This window comes from Acanthaster planci, linkage group LG02 (genome assembly GCF_054643075.1).
Source record: "Acanthaster planci isolate LZ-2023a linkage group LG02, COTS_SCS, whole genome shotgun sequence".
Classification (NCBI taxonomy): domain Eukaryota; kingdom Metazoa; phylum Echinodermata; class Asteroidea; order Valvatida; family Acanthasteridae; genus Acanthaster; species Acanthaster planci.
This window is the reverse complement of record NC_141778.1, coordinates 17,259,216-17,282,987: the sequence shown is the minus strand read 5'-3', so window position 1 is coordinate 17,282,987 and position 23,772 is coordinate 17,259,216. Positions and strand designations below refer to the sequence as shown.

The 23,772-nt window shown below is 42.0% G+C and overlaps 1 protein-coding gene and 1 long non-coding RNA gene across 5 annotated transcripts; one reads left to right on the top strand and one right to left on the bottom strand.

Moving 5' to 3' along the window:
- Nucleotides 1-1,361: 1,361 nt before the first annotated feature.
- On the top strand, nt 1,362-23,740 carry LOC147799957 (protocadherin-1-like). Of its 4 annotated transcripts, none has more exons than XM_087133149.1 (4): nt 1,362-1,585; nt 18,006-20,951; nt 21,439-21,634; nt 22,184-23,740. In XM_087133149.1, the coding sequence occupies exons 2-4, from the start codon at nt 18,093-18,095 to the stop codon at nt 22,948-22,950; spliced, it is 3,822 nt and encodes a 1,273-aa protein (XP_086989275.1). In that variant the 5' UTR covers nt 1,362-1,585; nt 18,006-18,092; the 3' UTR covers nt 22,951-23,740. The 4 variants fall into 4 exon arrangements, with proteins under 4 accessions (XP_086989275.1, XP_086989273.1, XP_086989274.1 ...); XM_087133147.1 differs by having other exon boundaries at nt 18,003-20,951; XM_087133148.1 differs by lacking the exon at nt 1,362-1,585 and adding an exon at nt 11,603-11,775.
- On the bottom strand, nt 9,668-11,143 carry LOC147799958 (uncharacterized). Its single transcript, XR_015424603.1, has 2 exons — nt 10,709-11,143; nt 9,668-9,782 (listed from the first exon to the last, which is right to left on the bottom strand). It is a non-coding gene; the product is annotated as an uncharacterized LOC147799958 (long non-coding RNA).
- Nucleotides 23,741-23,772: the final 32 nt, after the last annotated feature.

The following is a 23,772-nucleotide window of genomic DNA, read 5'->3' as shown; positions in this document are numbered from 1 at the left end:
TGGCGCCCTCTGTACTCTTCATAATCGTCGCCTCGACGTCACGCTCAACAAAAAAGACCCAAAAGTGAATGCGAAGAAGATGACCAAGTTGAAGGGTCTGTAGGCTTACAAAAGGAATATGGAGAGGAAAAATAGACTTGTGCTGTGTTAACAGGATAAAAAAACAAATAAATGAATAAAATAAAACGACTGATCTCTCTATTATGATAGTGCAGATACAGATGAGGATCTGAAACAACCAGCCGCCCACGCGCGGTAGATTCCACGACCGGAAAACAAAGCAGAAAGGGCCAAAAAGACTGTAAAAATCAGTAAATTAAAGTGACAATCCAAAAACCACCATACGGGATACCCCCATTTAAAACTGGCTGCCCCTCCCTCAAGACAGTTCAGCCCGAATTCTTAACTTAAGTAAAGATCAAATTAAAAATTGACAAACAATACCGAATTCCAACATTAGTAAGTACGACTGGTGAATCTCGGCCGACTGAAAGCTGTTTAAATCAAGTGGAGTTTTCAGAACGGGAAAATGGGTGTTTAAGTTATTAAAACATGTTTAAGCAGAATATCGGAACAGTGCAATATTGTATGATAGGAATAGCATTATAGGTTGAATATAACACGTATTTATTGCATTTTTGTAACAATTACAAACAGATGTTGACATCGAGAGAGTGTGAGGGAGTATTAAGCATTGTAGGTGGTTCAAGGTCGCATGCCTGCCCCATAACAGGTGATGAGTGGTCTAGCATTGTCCTACAGATGTCAAAATAATTGGCCCATCCACAATACACCACACGCTCCGTTGGAGTAACACAGTCAGAAGCGTGGAGTATGTACGCCCAACAATGAGAACAATGGCGGTTGGAATCAGATAATAAAATATTGATTTGGGCGATGATCTGAAACTGTTTCCTGTCTGAAACTTTCAGACCTGTCACACAGCGACTCTTAGTTTATCATTATTCTGATGAGATTTGTTTTTATTAATGCTTTTAACATCAGTTTTAAAAAAACGGGTGTATTTTGGCAAAAATAACCAAAATGCATGGGTTGGTTTTCTCCTGTTGGTGCCTGGATTTCTTTGACCAATAATTTGGCGAGGACTACGATTGGTGATGTAGGCCTACTAATAATTACTTAATCAAAGAAAAATATCCGAACTAATTTTGAGATATGACCACTAAGTTTCAGTAGAAAGTGGCACTTTCAAGTGTCTTTGCTTAATTGCGACAAGTTACCAGAATAAAATGGTGGCCTGTACAATTTTTCAGTCAACAGTCGTCGTACATGTAGGTCATGCAGTCTGATTTACATAAATTTGCTTCCATCAAACCAGGATAAAATTCATTAGATTTCAAAATTAGTTAATGTAGTTAATGAGCAACCAGTGATTACGATGAATTTTTCGAAGTCGAATTGACGGCTGTTGGAAGTGGAAAACTGATCTGAGAACCCTTCACACCCCGAGACAATTTGTGGTCTGGTTTGCTTCACTCAGCACCGAGTTCTCGTCTATGCTGGGTCTTTACGGAGCGTCACGCACGCTGTGTGCGAGTTTACATTCACCTTTCACCACCTGAGAGTAAGTGCTCGGCCAGTTTTTATGGAAGGTTAAACTAGTTAACGGAAACGGCGCGCCTGCAAAGGTGGCCGATTTTTTTTGTTGAATATATTTTAAGAATTTGTCTTATCATTTTATTTAGAGCAGGGAATTCCAACAATTTTCATCGAAACTTGCTTTTATTCCCAGTCATAGTTTAAATTATTCTGTCAACCCATGTTTCCCTGTTAGTGAGACATACAGGCCGAGTATATGAATTTCATTGTTCATTTTACTAGCTTGTATTGATGGCAGGAAGCACACCCACAAATGTCACTTAGCCGGTTGTTTTTATATCATTCTTTTCGGCATCGGAAGCATCCCAGCATCCTGTGTCGGTCAAAGACAATTTGAGTACTCACTGTTCATCGATGAAGGGGACCGGGGTTAGTAGGGTGCTGAAATTATGAGTAGGCAGCCGGGGGTGCCCACATTTTTGGAAGGGACACTGGAAAGCATATGGGCTGTGTACGTTTAAAACTTGCAGGGGGGCATCCAGGAAGGACCATCGACTTCTGTTTGAGCCACCTGCCCCCCCCGTAGTTAGGCCACTGCTGATTGGTATTCCTGCTTTTGAAGTGTACATCTAATGGATTACGGGAAAACATATGTAGACGATGTGGCCGTCAGTCTTCTCCCTATTTTTCGGTAGGCATAGTACACGGGGGTTGTTGGAGACAAACGGCTTGTTGCTTGACGGGGAAATGTGAACTTTTATAACGTGGCTACGGTGAAGCAAGGCAACCTCAATCAGTTCCTCTATGTTTCAAGCAACACCAAGGCATTCTTGTGCATTCTTTTTTACGACGGATTTATGCATGACGCAGTTGCCCATTAAGTTAGGCCTCATCCTTGAATTGCTGGCTGGGTGACTATTCGCGATATTTTCTTAGCCGTTCGTCGGAATAAAGCTCGGAATCGGTGAAGCAGAAAACAATATAAAATGTGCCCTTCTACCGTGACAATCTATGAATGTACAAAGGATTGTAACAATAGAATACAGGGGAAGCTAAAAGAAATCGTTTGTGGATGTTATTCAGGTTTTATTTCGATTGTCCCTTCTCGTCAGCACGTACGTTTGCTCATAAACATTCATTGTGTACCTTCGAAGTCTGCATGCTATTTTCTCTATCCATAAATCTGGAGAGGAAAATAAACCAAAGTGAACCTACATTTTGATAAGCTGAAATGGGCAGTCAGATGATTTTAGTCACAATTGTAACTGGTGTAATGCATGTGCATCGGACACAAAAAATGGAATATAAATCTTAAGCTTGGAAAAACTGGCGCACAGCGTGGTGGTGATACGTATTATGGATTAATTCTGATTTAGGGGAGGACGGTCTGCGTATAGTGGTTAAATCATGGAGGTGTTCCTTCCTCCATGGTTAAATATAAAGAAGAGAATTCTTTTCAACTTGAACAGAAATTAGTCCGTCACCGGTTTCCCAACCCTGACAATGGAATCAAGGTTGGCTTCAGTTAGCTGTAAACTGCTATCACCGAGGTCATTGCAGTTTCTTTTCTGCACGAAAAAAATCCACATCTTCTGATAGTTGAAGTAGATTTCATCGGGCTGCGAATAGCTCCCATTGGGCTCTTTGCTCGGTTGACCCCATTTCGCAAGTTAAAATAAACTTATGAGAAATGCAAACTTTGATGACATGGTGGTCATCTGTTATGTCGATCCTCTCGATTTCTCATATAGACCCAGTTTTTATCTGCATTCGAAATTTAAATCCGTATAGACATTTTTCAGCTAACACATCTCGATTTCGGCGTCATATTTGTGAAATCCCAATCCTGCGTGGACTGATCTTGTAAATATTGCACCCAACACCCGTCAAATGCCACCCGGGTACCACCAGCCTTCTCCCCTTCTCCATTCCAAGTCTGGAGTCGTTCACATTATCGCACAAACACATCAACTTCACACCTCACTCCGTAATTTTTGATGAACCGCGAACGACTCCGATTTCCCGGCGGGGCCCCCTTGCTTGGTGCCGGCCCGAGTCGGAAGGAAAATCCACGGTGGTTTGCACTTGCCACGAGGGTCGTATAAAGTAAAGTTATAAAAGTGACTCATATATCGGCAATGCATCGATGATTGAGTGATTGCTGAGCCGGGCTGTTCAAATGCAAGTACAGGTCAAAACCACACAAATACCAAGAAAAGAGAGGCAAGAAATGAAAAATAAACAGCGAAACTACATGTTACAAAAGCAACGGTTAACAAAACCGAAAAATATCAAAGCAATTAACAAACGTATTTGTGAAATTCCGTCGAACTCATCGAACTCGGACAGACTGAATAAACGACAACTTAATGCCCTTTGACTACGCCTGAATCCAACTGCCAAGATTGCTACCTCTACGAGTTAAATGACATGCAGGAAAGATCGTGAGGAACTGATGGAAACTTTAAGATATAAAACTTTTTCATGTGTAACAGGACCCAAAATGATGTACATGCGTGTCACTGTGACAAACTCACGATTCCTTTACAAGTTTGAACGATGTTTTAACTTCGTGGACCAAGTCGTCCACTTGTTTTTTGTCAGCATGTGGAAATGGTTGTCGCAAGTTTTCAGAACTAGGCACTATTACTTTCGGCGAGTTAATAGCTAAAGGCTATTCACTCGTGTGGCCCTAATCTTGACCCCAGGCGGTCGGACAGGTGTTGCTGGACAAACCATTGTGCTTTTGCTACCTGGTGATCCAACAAGACGATCGGCTTTTAGTGTAGAGATCGATACAACAAGTTGTAAGCTAGATCGTAACAATGCAGATTACAAGACCTTTCCGGAATTATTGACCCTTCATAGTTCTTTTATTTTCCTGGCATTTGAATTTCCAGTTTTACAGGAAGGAATACGTTGGTGAGCTGTGCACGTATTAAGTTTTCGAAGGAAGATTTCCACTATGATTTCCACCTCTTTGCTACCTGAGAGCCGAAGGTTCTGAACTTTTACGTTAATTTTACGCTAAAATTTCTTAGATTGTCCATCATGAAAATCATCCAAGCTAATCATATGATATGTCTTCGTCCTTTTGGGGACGATGGCTACTTTAAGCAGGTAGTGTTGAAATTTTAGCATCAACCTAAACGAGTACAATAATCAATATATTGATGAGATTAGGTGACATGACATGTGCTACTCTAGTGTCAGCATGATGAATAATTAGAATAATCTATAATCTGTTTGAGGATTAAATGGTGTTACATTGACAGTGAAAATGTCCCCAGGGTGCGTCATCATATGTCAGTAGTACTATTGCAGTGTTTGTGTGCTGCGCTGGTGGACAGACTCGCCAGCCCAAATCTCATGAATTCTGTATGAGCGTCTAGCCAGTGCGCTGCATCCATTAGGTTGCAGGTCCAATTTAAACTCGATTTGAACCTCAGGAACCTCGCCATTTTGACCATCACTCAGTCCAACGCACTCGAAACTATGGCAGTAGGCACATCCGAGTGGAGTGCAGTGGGGCGGAATGCAACCCAGTTGGAAATGTTAAAGTCAAATCAGGGTTGCCAATGGAAACAAACAGGGACGGCAAACTTGTTATATTAATGTCAAAAACATAGACAAGAAGACCATGTTATAATCCGTTGCGAAAGTACATGTGCATTTATCTTCTCATAGTAACTTTATGGTCCACTTGAAATGTAAATGGAACGGAATGGTATCGGGAAGAACACATCTTGCCCCGGGCAAGCAACGGTTCTCTGCCAGCGCACCTGAACTATGGGCACTGCAGACACAGTAAATACTATTGTAACAATCTCGACTCCTTAACTGGCCCAAGTGCACGGACAATTCAGACTTGGAAGAAATGTTTGTTGACAAACAGAAGTTGGTCAGGCCAATATTACGTGTCTCTTTTATTTTCCAAACTTCGCCTCAGGCAAAGCTCCTCACAGTCAAACAGGGAGCTGGTGAGGAAAATCCTCCTGTTTGCTAACAAGTGTTTCATCGCAGCAAAATACTTCACAAATCAAGTATTTTCTCAACACGAAAACAATTCACAGGTTTAAAGCATCAAAACTGGTCTCATCAGACTTTAGCTCTCTGCTCGCAATGTTTCAACTCGATTTCTCAACACACTTTCGGGGTTTTATACTCTACAAATCTACCATAATTAACATAGTTACTGAATAAAAGTCATAAGTAAATCATGCAGTAAAGTTACATCACCCTGTTCTAAGTTAATGACTAATTCCATTGACCAATCAGACTAAAACCAAATGATGTAAATCCATGACTATTATCAATTTCTTATAAAAGTTCCACCCCTTCATTTCAAAGATATATTATTCCATAAAAAGGACAATTAGTTGTGGGTGCACTGGCCTCAGCCCCCAAATTCCAAGTAACCATCCAAGTTTTATATATCAATGGGTCAACTGGCCTTAATGAACGTCTGGTGTTTGATTCATTGACCACGACACTTTTCTGGAAAATTAAAGGTGCATCCTGTACCCCACCTGTTCACAAAATCTTAACATTGTTGCATCCCCCAATTTCTCAAGAGAAAAGCTGTGTTTTCCCGAAAAAAATAATGGACAAATAGTAATAAACATCCGATCAAGTGACTTGATATTTAGTTGCTCACGTTCCTCCTGTAAGATTAATAATGTTAGTTGCAGTTCTTGTCATGATGGCTCCATGCTCCTGTAACTTGAAGTAAAGGGTTAGACATGGAAATGGTTCGATCATCCACCTTACAAATATGTATGCGCAATTTGGCAGATCACTGAGCAAATTGTATTACATGCAATTAGAAAAACAATTAAGCACATTAGTTCATAAAAATCAAATACTTTATGAACCATTTAGATCCGACCAGTACTTTCAGTTTAACCTTCTGTTGGTACAGTTAATAATATACGAAATTATCAATTATAAACTCTAACTACACTGTAACTATTGGTACTCATAATAATAAAGTATTTGTTTATCACATTCAACATACTTAAGGATCATTCTAAAGTATTTCTAGTACATTTGAGATAGTGCATCTGCATTGTTGTTATTTGTTCCTGGTTTATGTTCAATCTTAATCTTGTATAGTTGTAACAACAATTACCATCCCACTAGTCTTCGATTATTGGCCTTCATTTGTTCTAGCCAAGTGAGGGGTTTGTGGTTTGTCTGAAATAGTGAAAGGCCTGCCATACAAGTACTTGTGAAGCTTCTGTACTGCCCACACTATTGCCAAGCATTCTTTCTCACTGATAGGGTAGTTTTCCTCTCTTGGCAACAATTTTCGACTTAAATACATCACAAGGTGTTCTTCCCCATCTTTTCCTTTCTGGCTAAGGACATCACCTAGTCCTCGATTCGATGCATCTGTCTGTAACACAAAATCTTTTGAGAAGTCTGGGCTAACATTTATAGGCCTTCACTTGATCCTGTTTATTTATCGGTTTTTGAGAACCTGAATTTGAATTGGAATAATTTCCAGTTGATGACTTTGCTTTGTCTTTGTCATATTTGGACCCCTTGTGCCCATTAGGATGAGGCCTGTTGGCTTACCACCCCAATCTCCAGGTTTTGGCCTTTGCCACCCCCCTGCTGGCTCATTACACCTTTCCTAACTGTGACATAGTCATCAGCTAGTTCAGCCATTCGATCGACACTATCCGGTTTCTTTTCTCTTAGCCAAACAACTAAATCCCCCGGCATTTGGTTGTAGGCCTGTTCTTATACCATAACCTTTTTCATATCCGACAAATCCTCCACTCTATCTACATCCATCCATCTTGTAAACATCTGATCTATCTTTACTATCCATTCTCTGTAGGACTCATAGTTTCCTTTCCTACTATGCCGGAACTTTTGTTTGTAAGCATCAGCATTTAGCAGGTACCTCTGTACGATAACTCTTTTTAAGCTATCATAGCTACCTAAATATGCCAAAGCAATACCTGCATAAGCTTCTCTAGCTTTTTCCGTCAATTGTGGTGCAAGGAATTTTGCCCATATTTCTCTGGAACATGTGTGCATGACCATAAGATTTTCAAAGGTCTGTATGTAAATGTCAATATCATCAGAGTCCTTTAGTTTTGGAACTTGAACATTTGGCACTTCTATTTCCCTGACTTCTCTCATCTTCTTCTCTTCTCATATCTTTATTTGAAGCCATTAACCTTTGAATCTCTAACTCACGCTCTTTCTGTAGCAATTTAATCCTTTCTAATTCCAGTTGCAGTTGCAAATTAAACTGGTCATTTGACACTCCATCATTTTCATTTCTTTGAGTATATGCCAGCTCATCATCATTAGTTTGATCCATCAGGGACTTTGTGAATAATCTAGTCTGGATTCTATCCCTAGAACTATTCATATACACTTAAAACATTGATAGTGCTCAAAGTATACACATAACTCAGCATATACAATTACTTGTAAATGAATTCTGCCAATTTGCACATACCTGCAAGGAGAATGACTTACCACTGTACCAATGTCTGAAGACCCTTTCCATGCAATCTTCTACACCGCTCACTTTGCAGCACCTGCCTTGTCCTCAGGTCCCCTTGTCCGCAGGTCACTGTCACAGCCTGCGTTGAGATCGGATTCTAATCCTCTTCTTTAGTCTGCTTGGCACCTTCGGTAGTCACACCAACTTCAGCGGATCTTCTTTTGGTCTTGTCTTCCTGCCCCTGGTCCAAATCACGTGTTCGCCGAAAGGCTCAGAAGTTCAGTTCCTCTTACTCTGCCGTCTTTTGATTTGCGCTATGCCGAGGGTGCTCATAGCTTTCTCTCTTCAGAAGATCCCGACGTTGCCGCCATGTAACAATCTCAACTTTTTAACTTGTCACGAGATGTTTTAATACGGCACTCTGTGAGTGCCATCCGACTTGTTCAGATACTGAGATAATTTATCTTTGTAAGTCGACTTATCAGGCGTATTTAAGTCGATTTAACGAGATAAATGATGTACTTAAGTTGACTTCCTAAGTATAGTAATTCGACATCGCGAGATATTTTATGAAACCAAGCCTGCTTCCAGAGTTCCCCGTATCGACTTGGCGAGATAATTTATGTTATTAAGTCGACTTCCTAATTCAAGTAAGTCGACTTGGCGAGATAATTTATGTCATCAAGTCTACTTCCAGAACTCGGTATGTCGTCTCGGAGAGATAATTTTTGTTGTCAAGTTTACTTCCAGATTTTGCTTGTATTAAGTTGGCGAGATAAGTTAAATACTCAAGTCGAATTCGTAATTCTAGTAAGTCGATTTGGCGATACAATTCATGTCATCAAGTCTACTTTCAGAATTCATTAAGTCGACTCGTCGAAATAAATTTTGCTGTCAAGTCGATTTCCAAATTCTAGCAAGTCGACTTGGCGAGAAAATACGCTGCAGGTCACGTTCACTTGTGAGTAGTCAGTTCATGCCTGCATGTTGTACACTTGATGACATGGATTATCTCGCCAAGTTGACTTACTAGAACTATGAAGTCAACTTGCAACATAATTTACATCGCCAAGTCCACACAGTGAATTTTAGAAGCAGACTTGATGACATAAATTATCTCGCCAAGTTGACTTACCAGAATTAGGAAGTTGGATTGACTACATAAATGTTCTTGCCAAGTCGTCTTCCCACAACTGTAAAGTCGACTTGACAACATACATTAACTCGCCGAGTTGACATCGTGAATTCCAAAAGCAGTCTTGATGACATAAGTTATCTCGTCAAGTCGTCTCACCAAATAAGGGAGTCGACTTAACTACATAAATAATCTCGCCAAGTCGACATAGGGAACTCTGAAAGTAGACTTGATGTAATGAAGTATCTCCCAAGTCGACTTACCATAATTTGGAAGTCGACTTGACAACATCATTTATCTCGTTAAATTGACTAAATACACTTTATAAGTCGACTTAATAAGAAAAATTATCTCGGTATCTGAACAAGTCGGATGGCACTTCCAGAGCTCCGTATTTTAGTAACGCTGAATTATGAGTCTCAGTAACCAAACTTGAAGCATTCGTCCTGGCCCAAGTGCACGAACAATTCAGACTTGGAAGAAGTGTTTGTTGACAAATAGAAGTTGGTCAGGAATATGAGTCTCTTTTATTTTCAAAACTTCGCCTCATTCAAAGCTTCTCACAGTCAAACAGGGAGCTGGTGAGGAAAATCCTCCGGTTTGCTAACAAGTAGTTCCCTGCAGCAAAATAATTCACAAAACATGTATTTTCTCAACATGAAAACACTTCCCAAACTGGTCTCATCAGACTTCAGCTCTCTGCTCGCAAAGTTTTAAACCGGCTTCGGGGTTTTTATACTCTAGAAATCTAGTATATTAACATAGTTGCTGAATTTCAGTCATAGGTAAATTATTCAGTAAAGTTACATCACCTTGCTCTAAGTTAATGAATAATTCCATTGACCAATCAAATAAAAGTTCCACCCCTTTATTTCAAAGAAATATTGTTCCATAAAAAAAGACAAGTTGTGGGTGCACTGGCCTCAGCCCCCAAATTCTAAGTAACTAACGAAGTTTTATAATCAATGGGTCAACTGGCCTTGATGAACATCTGGCGTTTGATTCATTGACCACTACATTTTTTTGGAAACTTAAAGGTGCATCCTGTGTATCCCACCTGTTCACAAAATCTCAACATTGTTACAACCATAATATACGAGTTTGTTTTCTCCACCAAACATGAGGACGGCATAAGAATATTTATTTTAATTCAGGCTTATCTGATACTTAGTGGCTACATAATCAGCCCAACGAGGAAATGCCATTCTATGACTAATTTCAAAGATTGCCTTAGGTATTTATGACAGCGCGTCAATAGGGTTTATGTGAACAGGCGATTCATCATGCCAGATCCATTTTGACCATAGAAGTAAAAGAAACAAGGTGGATATTCGTTTTCTTGTGGATACGAAATTAATCTTTCTACGGTGGACTTCAAAATGCTCCCAAATTATCACAAAATCTTTACTGAAAAAACAATCGTGCCACGAGAATTTTTGGGGCAAGAATTTCCATCGTGTGCGACTTTGACTTCAAATCCATGCATTGTGGTTCAAATTTATGGTAAATATAATTCCATGCCATTAATACCATAAACATATTACCTTGTGTATAGGTTAAGAGGTGGTGCTATCCCAGGAAGCTGTAAACATCGCTTTCTTAATGAAAAACAAAGATCTCAGTTCTGAATCGCAGTAAAAGAATTTTTCACCTGCATCGCTTCCTCTTCTTACCATGCACGTGCAGTTTGCCCTGAAGATTACGATTGTCGTTGAAGAAAAAAAAGGGAATTTTTGTTTGGTCATTAAAAGTTCTGTGACTCACGAGTCAACGAAAAATGACAAAAGGTTTCAGCCTTTACAATGCTTTTCACACTTGCACACAACACCGTATAAAACCACACTGCTGCCCTAACCACAGCACAACTTGAAGTTGCTTTGAGTAGGAGGTGCGAAGTGAGTCCAATAACAAAGACCGTAAGTTAGATCAACACGAAAGCTTTGTGCAAAGAATTAAAAAGGCAAGTCAGCTGAACTGTCGGCGGCTTTAATTAACCCAAAGTATAATCATGGAGGTAGGAACCTATCTCCATGGTGTAATAAATCACACAAACAAGTGGGCCTCGGCACGGATTTAGCGCGAAATGTCACTGGCCTGAATTCCTGCCCTGAATCATGTAACTATGATAGTTCAGTGGACGATACCCACTCTCGCCGACGCCGAAAAGCCGTTTTTATTCGGGGGAGGCTGAACCTTTCAGAATGTGGAGAGGCCACTTAAACCTTTTCAGTTATTAATAGTCAACCCAAAAAATAATTCTGAAGTATTAAAAAGGATTGAGAAGGGGAATATAGACTGGGAAATATGCTTAAGAATAGCCACATACCTGCGACAGCCTTTAGTCCACCCCTACGGCAGTAATCAACGAGTCCAGCCCAGTTGCGTTCGGCGTGTTTGATCAGTGAGGTGTTCATCGGCAACAGTAGGCCTGCCGTGGATCGCAGGCTGCACAGGTTCGCTGCACAAGCGCACTGCCCGCTACCTGCTCGATCAGAAGTCTTCTCGATACCAAATTTCGCAGGCTGAATAAACGTAAACTTCTGTAACAAGTGCAACCTAAGTTTCGAAAGCGCTGGAGGATATTCCCGTTTGAAGCAAGATTTTAGAAGAGGTACGTGGCTGCATCTAAAACCATTTTGATATTTATTCTGTATCATGAAAAAGTGGAGTGAATATGAATAATTTCAACAGTTTACTGTATTTCCTAAATAAGTGATTGTTTTCATTGCTTACTGATCAATTACAAGTATGGCGATGTTTTGCTTGTAGGCTACATTATACTCAAAATGATTTATAATTTCAGCGTGTGTATGGATTTAAGATTGCACTGAAATTTAAATCGCTTGCATGCAAAAGAACTATCTGTACCATGTTTACATCGTTTCAGGCACTATGGTTCCGTCATCTTTGACGTTGTGCTGAAACAATGTCCACATTATCATGAACGTTAACTCTGCTAACACCTGCAATTAGTTACCTGTACTTGTCAAGTTTCTGAGGAGGGCATTCAGGGGTTTGACAGGGAAGGAACAGACGGCTGTATCAAACTGTTCTGAAATTCGAATAAGCATCGTACAATTAGGTTTATTCATGTTATTACAAAGTGTATTAGACAGGACGTGCCCTCTGCTGATCGGTATTTTATTTGCCTCATTTATTTTCATTTAAAATAAATTGCGGCAGAATCAGGTGTTGGGAACATATTTAGTGTAGAAAGTTTAAGACTCGCCCAGGGATTTTGCACCCGAAAGAAAGCAAAACTTGCTACTTCCGATAGCAAAAGGAGATCGTTTATGAAGCCAAGTGAGACTGAAATTCCTTCTTGGCGAAAACCAAGTTTGGGACTGGGCAATATGTATCAACACCACCCCTCAGGATTAGTCAGATAAGGGTCTGGTTTTCATCTGGCCGGAGAGGACTCCCTACGAGCTCGTTATTTTGAGGACGGTGTGTGTGTGCAACGGGTGCCCAGCGTTGTTTTCAAGGAAATTACAAAGCGGTTAATCCTGACTGTTATCCCAGCTTAAGATAAGAAATGTCTGATGTGGGGCAATTCGATGGGAAAATGACTTGAAACCGATTAGTGGAATTTTTCTTGACACATTCATGCCAATGCTGAACGAGTTTCCCTTTTCTGTGGTTGAAAAGCGAAAAACTCTACGGAAAACCGTGTGCCATTTATTATTTAAAGATTCAGCGTGAACACAAAATTCCATATTTCTCACCATGTTTTTCCCCACCATACATTTACTGCTGTGTGATATGCTTAACATTAATTTGTGGTGGGTTTCGAAAGGACAGTTCATTCAACGTTGGAAACCGTAAAATGAGTTTGTGACAACCTTAGACTGCCCAATTTTAAAATAACAAACGTGTGCTTACAGTTGTTTATCAAAGATGAGTTACTGTTAACTTCCTGTGAAGCGCAGCGTTTGCCTTTTTCAACTAATCATAACAAAGGTGGAGAAACTTCGAAATGGCAATGTTTGTTTTGGTGGATCTTTTAGAGTATTATTAATTTATTCACTGAGCCCTATTATAAACTGTCCTCTCTCGGGGCTCGGGGGAGAAGACAATGTAGGAATTTTAGTTTTTGGTAAGCAATGGTCTGCCCCAATAAACAGTATATCTACGAACGATAGGCCCTACATCCGGGCTTGATGCTCTGGTGTTTGTTTTTTCAACTTATGAGAACATGTATGTACTACGTGTACACATACATGGATCTCTTCAGTTTATCAGGGCTGGTCATGCATCGATCGTCCGCTCGTGGCAGCCTGCCCTTCTGAGTTGTTCGATCGATGCATTGATTGTGTGTTGCCATGTCTTGTAATAATGCAGCGACAGGCCGCACTATTAGCTGACTTAGATGTAGAGCTAATTGTTACGAGCTCATCGCAAGCACCAGATGGCTGCATCACACCCAGGGACTGCATCTTCTGCTACTCGCCTTGTACGTTCTCTGCTACTTAACAAGGCGTCCAGAGGAGGTCGTACGGAAGTTGTTTTGTTAAGGACAATATTAGAGGCTGTGCCTTCGGATTTAGCGAATCTTGACGCGTGATATCTTTATGTCGTCAAATGTCTTGAGTATATGCGGCTCTTGCTCAACAGGAGAAGGAGAAGTTACATGTAGGCCTACACGTACTCAGATTTGCCGATCTAAAGGCATGCAGAGAGGGCAGGGCGACAGAAAGTATTTTGTCATTTATTTATTAATAATTGTTCATCAGGCATATACATTGTAGTGAACCGTCTATTTACTATTGAGACAGAAATTAGATCGTTTTGCTTGGAAGCCTGCCATCGTTCTTAGTCGTAATATGCCGCTATGCGTGATAGTGGAGTTGCTTGTTTTCTGAAAGTCAACTGAGTATACACAAACCGAACATCAAAATTTTAATCAATGACAGATTTAAAAAGTATAATTCCACAATGAATTCAAACTTGTTGGTTTCGTGTAGGACAATGCTTTCAATGCTTCAAGGCTTGTAAACCGTTTTGCCACCGGCAGTTCAGGTCCAGTCATTACTTAAAGCCACTAAAAACCACCGAATTTGAAGCTCAAGATCAGCGTCGGAGCCAGACCCCTGCAAGGCAGGGATTTGCATCCGATACACCCGTTGAGAGGGAGGAAGGTGCGGTGTTGAGGCGAGGCTCTGCGGTGTTCATGGTGCCTGGAGGGAGGGGCTGGCTGTTGCATGTATGACAGCATAAGCATACCAACGTTAAAGGGACCACATCAGAAAGGTTTTACAAAAATGCTAGAAATTGCACCTTTGGGTTACAATTGACTTTATTTTCAATTTTTGTTTCGCTGTTTTTATCTGTACCTGTATTTTAGAGGGTTCTTGTTTTATGCTAAGAGATTGATATTCATGAGCAAAGCTGTGATGTAATCCGAGGCACTGAACCGTTTGTCGCATTGATCTAGGTACACAAAATTGCTAGATTCTTATACGTCGCCATCACCCATTTCCATCTCCTTAAGGTTTTTGTTGTACAAGTATGTTTTGACTATAAACCAGCAAATAGCCTTTTCTCAGACATGTTTTCAAAGGGTGAATTCTGGTCCAAAATTTGAACATGACAGCAGTGTCATCCTGGATTTAGATCACAATAGCAGCGCCCTCACTTAACAGTCCACTGAGCTGCAAACAAATTTTAAACAGTGTTCATACATCGAAGATAAGTTTAAACATGCACAAAAAGTGGTTCTGAGAAAATCAATTGCATTATTCGTTTACAGACTTGGAGGGTCCCACGCCTTAATTTTTGTTCACTCAGTGTTGTAATTTAAACCTTAGCATTTTGCTCTACGATTATACCGTCTTGGCGTCAACCGAGCTCTCTGTTGGTGGAATGTAGGCCTGGTCTAAGCTCTCTCGGGCAATAGAACAAAGTTCTTCTCTCCTTTGAGGGTTGGGTTATATCCTTTCAAACCCAATGTTGTCAGACCGATATATAGGTGCATCCATCTCAGTTAACCCTTGTCGGAACTCCAACAGTTTGCAGTGCATTTTTGCTGTTTATGATTAATTAGAGAAAAGCAAATGGGTTCGAAAATGCTTTTAAAGCTCGAGTTCGCTTCATTCTGAAACAATGGAGACTCTGTTGCACTAAAAATATGACAGGAGAGAGGTGGCATTATCATTAGGCCCGCAGTCATTAATACGTGTCAGTGAGACTTTGGCGTGGAATGTTTGAACGGTCTCCCCTGACATTGAGCCGCGTCGACCCACGCCCGGCGGCGAGGCACGCAGTCATCTACACTCGCAAGGTGCACTCGAAATGACTCAAGTTATCGGTAAAAAATCGTGGAGAAATGTCCCCTTGGAAATTGGTTTGCCCTTGGGGTGGTTGGTTCCCACAAGGGGTGCACTGATTACTTGGGTACGGTCTCAGTTGGGTACGTGCCTTAATCGATCGTTAATGCATTAGGCACACGTTGATGGAATATTTTTTAAAGGTGAGCTTGTTTGCCAGTTGCTTCGGTTTCCTTGTGGTTACAGTCCTTGGATTTTCGGGTCTCGATTTCGAGACGTGGCTTCAGGCAAAAAGTTTTTGGAATAGTTGCTTTTCAACACCCAGCAATTTTATTGAAAGCATAAAGTCAGAAAGTCCGGAGTCGGGAAAAAACAACCTCGTAATCTCCTTCGAAAAAATACGAACAGATGTCAGCCTGCTCAGTACATTGACTCAGGGGCAATTCAGGCTTGTTGTTTTGTATCTAATAAACGATTTTAATGAAACGCATTCATCAATGTCATGTTCGAAACAGTTCATGAATTTCAGAGGAACGAACAGATCTACACTGGAAAGTTTAACAGCTTGACAAAACTTTGGGATCGGTGAGATTTTCCGCCAATTATGTAAAAATCTTATTTGTTATGCAGAAGATTCATGAATGGCCTCTAGAGACTTTTCTCTGAATGTTTTTGAACCTATTTAATAACCAACATTCAAGTCTGCCGTTTCCACAGTATCGAAGATCGGCCGTCGATTGTATGCAGCTCCATAGTCACGAAAACAGTACCTTGTGAAACCATAGTGAAACGCACCGGGATGTATCTGCTGTTTGATGATTTATTTTGAATAAGTCTTTTGTGAGTGTGCTTGATGCAAAAAGAATTACCTGTCCTTGGTTGGGGGATGGATTTGGAATAATAAGGCCGGGATTTAGCTTAATCTGGACGGGGTTAAGGGGCCATGAGACCCGTAGTCAGAGGTCGATCACAACTTGATCACTGGCTGTAGCGTCCACAACACGCACGTCGCATGCGCACCGCGAACACAGGAGGTTAAGCGTGCTGCTTTTGGGCAGGGTAAAATTTAAACAAGAAACAAATCTCTTAGCATGATCCATTTTCACGAATAATCACGTCGTTAAGAAGGACAGAATAAGAACTTTGTTGGTAATCATTTCCGGCGATATTTATCCCCAAAAGTTAATACCATTCAGATGATTACATTTTGTGAAAGTTAATAAAAGAAAAAGGAGAAAATCTACTTAAAAAGTTCACACTGTTCACACCACACAGCTCCTGAACTGGAGTAATTTCTCACATGCCATTATATACCGGTATGAACAGATTATGATTATGACAACAAGAAAGAGTTCATTTTTCAGATTCCGAAAATGGACCACTTCCCTCATCGCTCTGAACTCTTTCACGGAAGGTTAAGTAAACTTCAGATGCATTACTCATGATCGACGCAGAATGTGCACTGGTACAAGCCGCATTAACCAGAACCCCCTCGAAAGTGTTCCCGTTGCCGCGGCGGGTAACCGATACTGTAAGGGATAGTGGTCCCAGCGTGGGGTCCAGGCTGCTCTGGCATGCCTCTCCTTAATTAAAGAACCCAGAAAGACAAATAATGCATGTTCAAATGTCAATGGCTTTGACAACCTGGATATCGGTATTGGCTACAGATGAAACACCGCGGTTGTAATAATAATGGAAGCCTTGTTAAGCGCTGCGTCTCTATTAGTTCTCATAACTTCGAAGGGTTGTGACACTATGTTATGTTGAAGTACCCAGACAGTGCTTGTTGCGAGGAATTCTTCAACTGGAGTTTAGAAACTGGTTATGGTAGTTTTGACACAGTGGTGGGATTTTTTTAGGTTACGTCATTTTGCAACTTTGTACACGTACATGTATAATGACAAAAAATGAGTATTGCTGCAAGGTAGATTAAGGCGTTTTTTTTTCAAGTTCGAGAATTAAATTAAAGAGGAGACTGAAATTCTCGATATAAAAATCATATTCTGATTAAAACAAATACTATATCCTGTTCTGGGCCAGGAGCTGTATTTAGAATGTACAAGCGTGTGTTCCTTCATCGATTACAGCAGTAGGAGTTTATCGATCGGTATCGGTAACATTAATCAGCTGCGTGCGTAATTAGCGCTTTTGGTGGTCTGAGATTAATGTTCTGTACAACAGAAGCACAGTGTATTCTACGGATGGTTGATAGTCACAGTGGGTGGATCCAGTTTGAATGGACGAAGAGTACAGAATGTGATTTTCCCTTGAAAACAACGGTCCATTTTGTTTTATTATCTGTAAAAGAATCCTCACTACCCTAGGAAAAGTGGTAGTAACGTTTCGAAAATGTGTACGCTTTAAATCTATTCATTTTTAAAAGGGCAACACTGCGTCTCCCGGGGGACACTTGTATCCACCCCCAGCTGGATACGCCACTGATTTCACAATACTCAATGCATGTCTGTGCATTTTTACGAGTCAGTGTTGGTTATATTGGCATTGTTTCCCTTTCAACCCTCTAAAATTGAGTATTCTTCGCAGTAATATAACATTTGCATTTTTTCTTCAGCAGGCTGGCTGGAATCAAAGAGCAAGATACCTTCTAAATAAAACGACAGTCATCGATTGCCTGCTGAACTGAAGTGAGCATCCTTGAACAATGGCCCATTCTGCATCAATACTGTGCATCATCTTCACGTGCAATCTCTTGACTGTAGCCTGGACACAAGAGATAACCTATACTGTCATGGAGGAACATGAGGCTTACACTGTGGGGAACTTGGCAACGGATCTCGACATCGAGACATCTCAGGACACACGTTTTCAGCTCCTCACGGCCACTTGGGAGAACCAAACTTACTTTCTTCTCAATGGTGAAACGGGAGATATTTCAACCACGCAGCCGATCGACAGGGAGACCATCTGTGCTCTCAACAGCGGCACGGCATGTCAGTATGAGCTGGAAGTCTTGGTCTCGCCGCTTTCCCAGTATCACTTCATCCGGGTCACCGTGATTATTGAGGACGTGAACGATCACCCTCCAAAATTCAGCAAAGCCATCTTGCCGCTGGAGATACCCGAAACCATCGCTCTTGGGACTAAAATCCCTCTGGAGACGGCAGAGGACCCGGACGTGGGTGTCAACTCCGTGCAAGGGTATTCCCTGTTGAATGACTTTGGTGGTAAGTTTGGGCTCTTTGTCCAACGCTACGCCGACAACTCTGTGTCGTTACAGCTTGAGGTAACAGGTGAGTTGGATCGCGAGACGCGCAGTAGCTATTTGCTGACCCTCTTGGCTCATGACGGAGGGGACCCTCCCAAGACAGGCTCTGTCATCCTGAATGTCACAGTCCTTGACTCCAACGACAATGCCCCACAGTTCCTGCGTCCCAACTACGTGGTCAGCATCGAGGAGAATGCGGCAGTCGGCACTGAAATCCTGCAAGTGGAAGCCATGGATCCAGACTGGGGCACCAATGGACAAATTGAGTACTCGTTCAGCAGCAGTGTGACCCAAGCCACTCGTCAAGTGCTCCAGATTGATGAAGTGACTGGGATGATCACTGTCAAAGGACTCCTGGATTTCGAGCAGCAACAGAGCTTCCAACTTGTCATCAGAGCTGCAAACAGAGTGACCAATCCAGTACCCGACTTCACCACTGTCACCATCAACATCATCGACATCAATGACAACTATCCATCACTAACAGTAAATGCTTTGGAAGCTGGAGCCAACGGCTGGGTGTATATCTCTGAAGACACCCCAACGGGCACACCTGTAGCATTTGTCAAAGCATCAGATCCTGATGGTGGTAGCAGTGGAAGGGTTCGCATCTCTTTATCCAACACCCTCTCTGATTTTGGCCTCCAAGAGGTCAGTGATGGACAGTACTTCCTCAGCACTCTTCGGACCTTAGACAGGGAAGCTGTGGACGTCTACAACATATCAATTCAGGCGATGGATCAGGGATCTCCACCCAAGACAACCATTAGCCATCTTGTGATTATTGTCGAGGACATCAATGACAATCCCCCTTATTTCGCTACACCTATTTACTATGCCAATGTTGATGAGAACAATCATCTGTCCTTACCCGTTGCTACTCTATCAGCTAGTGATCCTGATGAAGGAATAAATGCAGATATTACCTATCAGCTGTGGACACAAAGAGACATGTTTGCCGTTGATGCTTCTTCGGGAGTGATAACCGCAGAAGTTGTTCTCGATCGTGAGGCTCAGTCCTCGGTTAGTCTTTTCCTCAGTGCCTGTGATCATGGAGTTCCTACTCGCTGTAGCAATGCTACTGTCATCATTGACGTACAAGATCAGAATGATCACCAGCCTGTTTTTGAAAAACCAGGTTACCGGTTCAGCATCCCAGAGAATCAGTTTGTCAATTCAGTTGTTGGCTTCACAAAAGCAACAGATGAAGATACCGGGCCGAATGCTCAGCTGACTTACGCCATCAGAGAAGCCGACTCCAATGGTGCGAGTGATTTCTTTCACATTGTTCCACAAACTGGGAAGATTGTAACCACCAGAGTGATTGATTTTGAAGAGCACAAGGAATTTCAATTTACCGTGACTGCGGCAGATCATGGCATAGCACCACAGACATCGGAGGTGCTGGTTAGCATCACCGTGAGGGATGAGAATGACAATGCTCCTGAGGTTATCTCCCCAAACATGGGCAATGACACTTTTTTCATACCTCAATCGGCAGAGGCCAGTTTCCTAGTGGTCCCTATCCAAGCTTCTGATCGTGACCAGGGGATGAACGGCCAGCTCTCCTACAGTATCAGCGGCGGTGACATACTTGGCATTTTTGGCATCAATACTGCTGGCCAGCTGCTCACGACTCAGAAAATTGCCAGCTCGTGGGAAGGTGCTCACGAGGTGACTATTCAGATCTCAGATGGCGGGACACCCACCCAGATCACTCCTCTGGAGTTGATTGTAGTCATCACTGATTTGGATTTCAACACTTCTCTCCCTGCTGCAGTGTTCTTTGAACGCTTCAATCTCACTGCTGCCGATTTCGGTCTTGAGGACAAATTTAATAGTGGCGACAGGGACGATGATGGCACTCAGCATGCAAGTCCTCTCTCCTCCTGGCCTGTCATCACTGCCATTGTCCTTGGCTCTCTGTTCATCCTCCTAGTACTCATCTTCCTCCTTGTCCACTTCAAGCGCCGCTCCAAGACCAAACCAAAGCAGGTCTACACTGTTCCATCTGACTTGCCAAGCAGTGATAGCCGCACCAGCACCGACTACTTCTCCGAAGTGCACAACATGACTCCCCAGCGGAAGCTGTCAACCGATTCTTCTCGTCTGTCCGTCACAGCATCCCTTGGCTCGGTCCAATCCAAGAATATCATGAAGTGGCGGGCCCAGGCAGCACAGGCTAATGGAACACTGGATTCCAGGCTTGGTAACCATCAGATGACAACATTTGGAAGTAACTCCGATGTCATGTCTGATACAGTCGCAAGACGGACACCAGATACTGATGCCGAGGTAAACTGTTTCTTGAAATAAGGCATTTTGTGAGCAACCTTTTTTTGTGCCAGTTAAATGGGAAAAATGTGAACTTCATGTTCATATGTCTTTAAATCTAAATTCTTTGAGCTAGACAGTTTCAACATTTATTCATTTTTTACATTATTCTGCAAAAAGATGCTCCAATAAGCACCATAAAGATAATTTCCACCTTGGGTTCACATGGCACACAGACGCCAATCATTTCATAGCTGGAGGTTTCTGATGTGAGGCTTGCCCAAATGACCATATAAACTTGTAGTGTGATGAAATGGAATTCAAATGCAAAATCAGGATACAGTGAAGTGGACTACCCTTGCTCAGATTCAACTACCAAGTTGTACCTGACTTTAAGCCAGGTACAACTAATAACCCCAATCATTTCATAGCTGGAGGTTTGAAGAATCAATAACCTTAACTGAGTTGAACTAGACTTAAGACCCTACGTGTACTTTTTAATTGACAGGTCCAGAAGCTCCTTACCATTCTGCGTACAGAGACTGATGCAGTCAGTGATAACTCCAACAGGAGTAGCTATGACAGTGGGCAAGGAGATCATGACGAGCATGACTCCACTCAAGACATCTTCCCAATCCAGCATTCTGTACGTGGAGCACCTCGTTCTTCCTCCTGCCCAAAGCTCTCTGGCCTCAGTGGCCAAGGTAACATTCATTCTTTTGGCATGAAACTCGAGAAAACGTCAACATTTTAGCAGCTAAGGGAAAATACCACATGGCAAATACACAGGCGTTGATGATAGCTCAGAAACCAAGCAAAAACAGGATGAAACACAAGACATGAACAGTTTCAGCTGATAAACTGGTTTCTCTAAGCCAAACTGTCCACCATGAACATTACATGAAATACAGGCCCAGCTCCACTGTTTCAGTTTCTGTCCACCAAATTCAGTCATCACTTTTACCCTGTATAAACAGAGTACATGTACTCAGCAGAGTACATGCTGTATGCCCTAATATGTGGCCTAGCATTGGGTAGAACCTTGATTAGAATTTTACTGAAGACTGAAGACGAACGTATGAGAACCAGACTTGTGGTGGTCATGCCCATCTGTATAGCAACTAATCAAAAGGTTTTTAAAGGAGACATGAACCTGAGCCAGTATCTCTATCAATTTACAGGGCAGTCATCTGTCTAATGTAATGCCGATTATCAGTGACACTAGTTTAATGATCCTGTTTCAATCCACCTAGGCCAAATTCCATCCAGGGACCATTACATGGCCAGCCCCCACTGCACCCCAGAATGTGCCACACTCGGCCACTCAGACCAGTGCTGGAACCACCAAGAGCTGCCGCGTCGACCTCGCTCTGCTTCAGCAAGCATCATCCCACAGCAGCCTATCCACAGGCCAATCAGCTTGTATGCTGACAAATCTGTGGGTTATGACATAAGCACCCAGATGCCCAGCAGTAATAAAGGAAGTGTGTCATGGTCTGATGAGACACCTGTCACTAATGTAGGAAGGGGTTACCGTGATAACTATGGCTATGCATCTGCTCAGAACTACTCCAGAAGCAACGGTTCAGTAGGAACAGACAGCCATTACAATGGAAATTATGGAACTGTAGCAAGGGGCAATTCGGGTAAGCAGCGACATCCCCTGAACAACTCGCATAACACGCCTCCCCAGGACCATGTGAACAATAAACATTACCGGAACAGTGGCACGCCACTGATTCTCTCGCCTATCACTGAAGACCCAATGGAAATCACGGACACAAGAATGGCAGCACGTAACCGCGATGCCTATAGTGATTACAGCACTTGCCGCGGCAGCGGTGACCAAGTTTATCCAATCAGTACATTGGTGCGGCATAAGAATGGTGAGGTCTACGCTAACTATGGACACGGTGAATTGCAGTCACTGACACAAGATGCAGTAGACGCTGATGTTGGGTACCAGACTGATGCAGCTTCGGGTTACTATCCTCAAAACAGCGTACAGACATGCCTTTGAAAATGTTCCTTCCCACACAGTCTGCTGCCATGTTGTAAATAAGGCTGCATCTGTAAGTATGCATTGGCTGCAGCTGCCAGTTACACACAGATTAATGGCAAATGGATGCCATCATGGGCCCTTGGTCTCCATGGATACATAAACGGGCTGCGGCATGGACATACAGCCAAGTTTACCACATCCATAGACCTAACCATGGAATCTGGTTGTGTGTCCTGACATCTGAAGCGATGGTGCACGGTGAAGGTGGTGCTTTTAAAAAACAAACAAACCAAGGATCCCATCTGGTAATGCTCCAAAGCAGTGGGGATACTAATCATACTCTGAAATGAACAAAGTGCCTGCCATAGCCAAAGATATCTGTATCTGAAAAAAGTAGCGACTTGCCAGGTAGTGTAAATATGCAAGTGTGTATTTTATATATATTTATCCAGCCGTTCTTTGTACACGTATTTTTTGTTGATTTGCAACTTTTTATGCATTATTCATCGTAAAGTTTTCATGTTGCAGAATTTTGGAGTCTCAGTGGTAATGCAAAAGCCCTTAAATGCTTAGCTAATGTGAATACAACCTTACTTGTGATCTCTTTGAGGGATGTTTTGTTCGAAGTTGTGTGACATAACTGTCTGCATTTTGCTAGATGTTTTGTCAGACAAATATAAAATAGGCCAAGAATTTATGAAAAACTAAACGTAAGGGGCATGTTCATGTGCTTTTTTTTTTATCATCAACTGAAGACCATGTATTTTAGATGTTATACAATATTGGTGATTTTAAACTTGGGAAAATGGTTTTTCTGAGTGGTGTTGAATATAGTAGCGA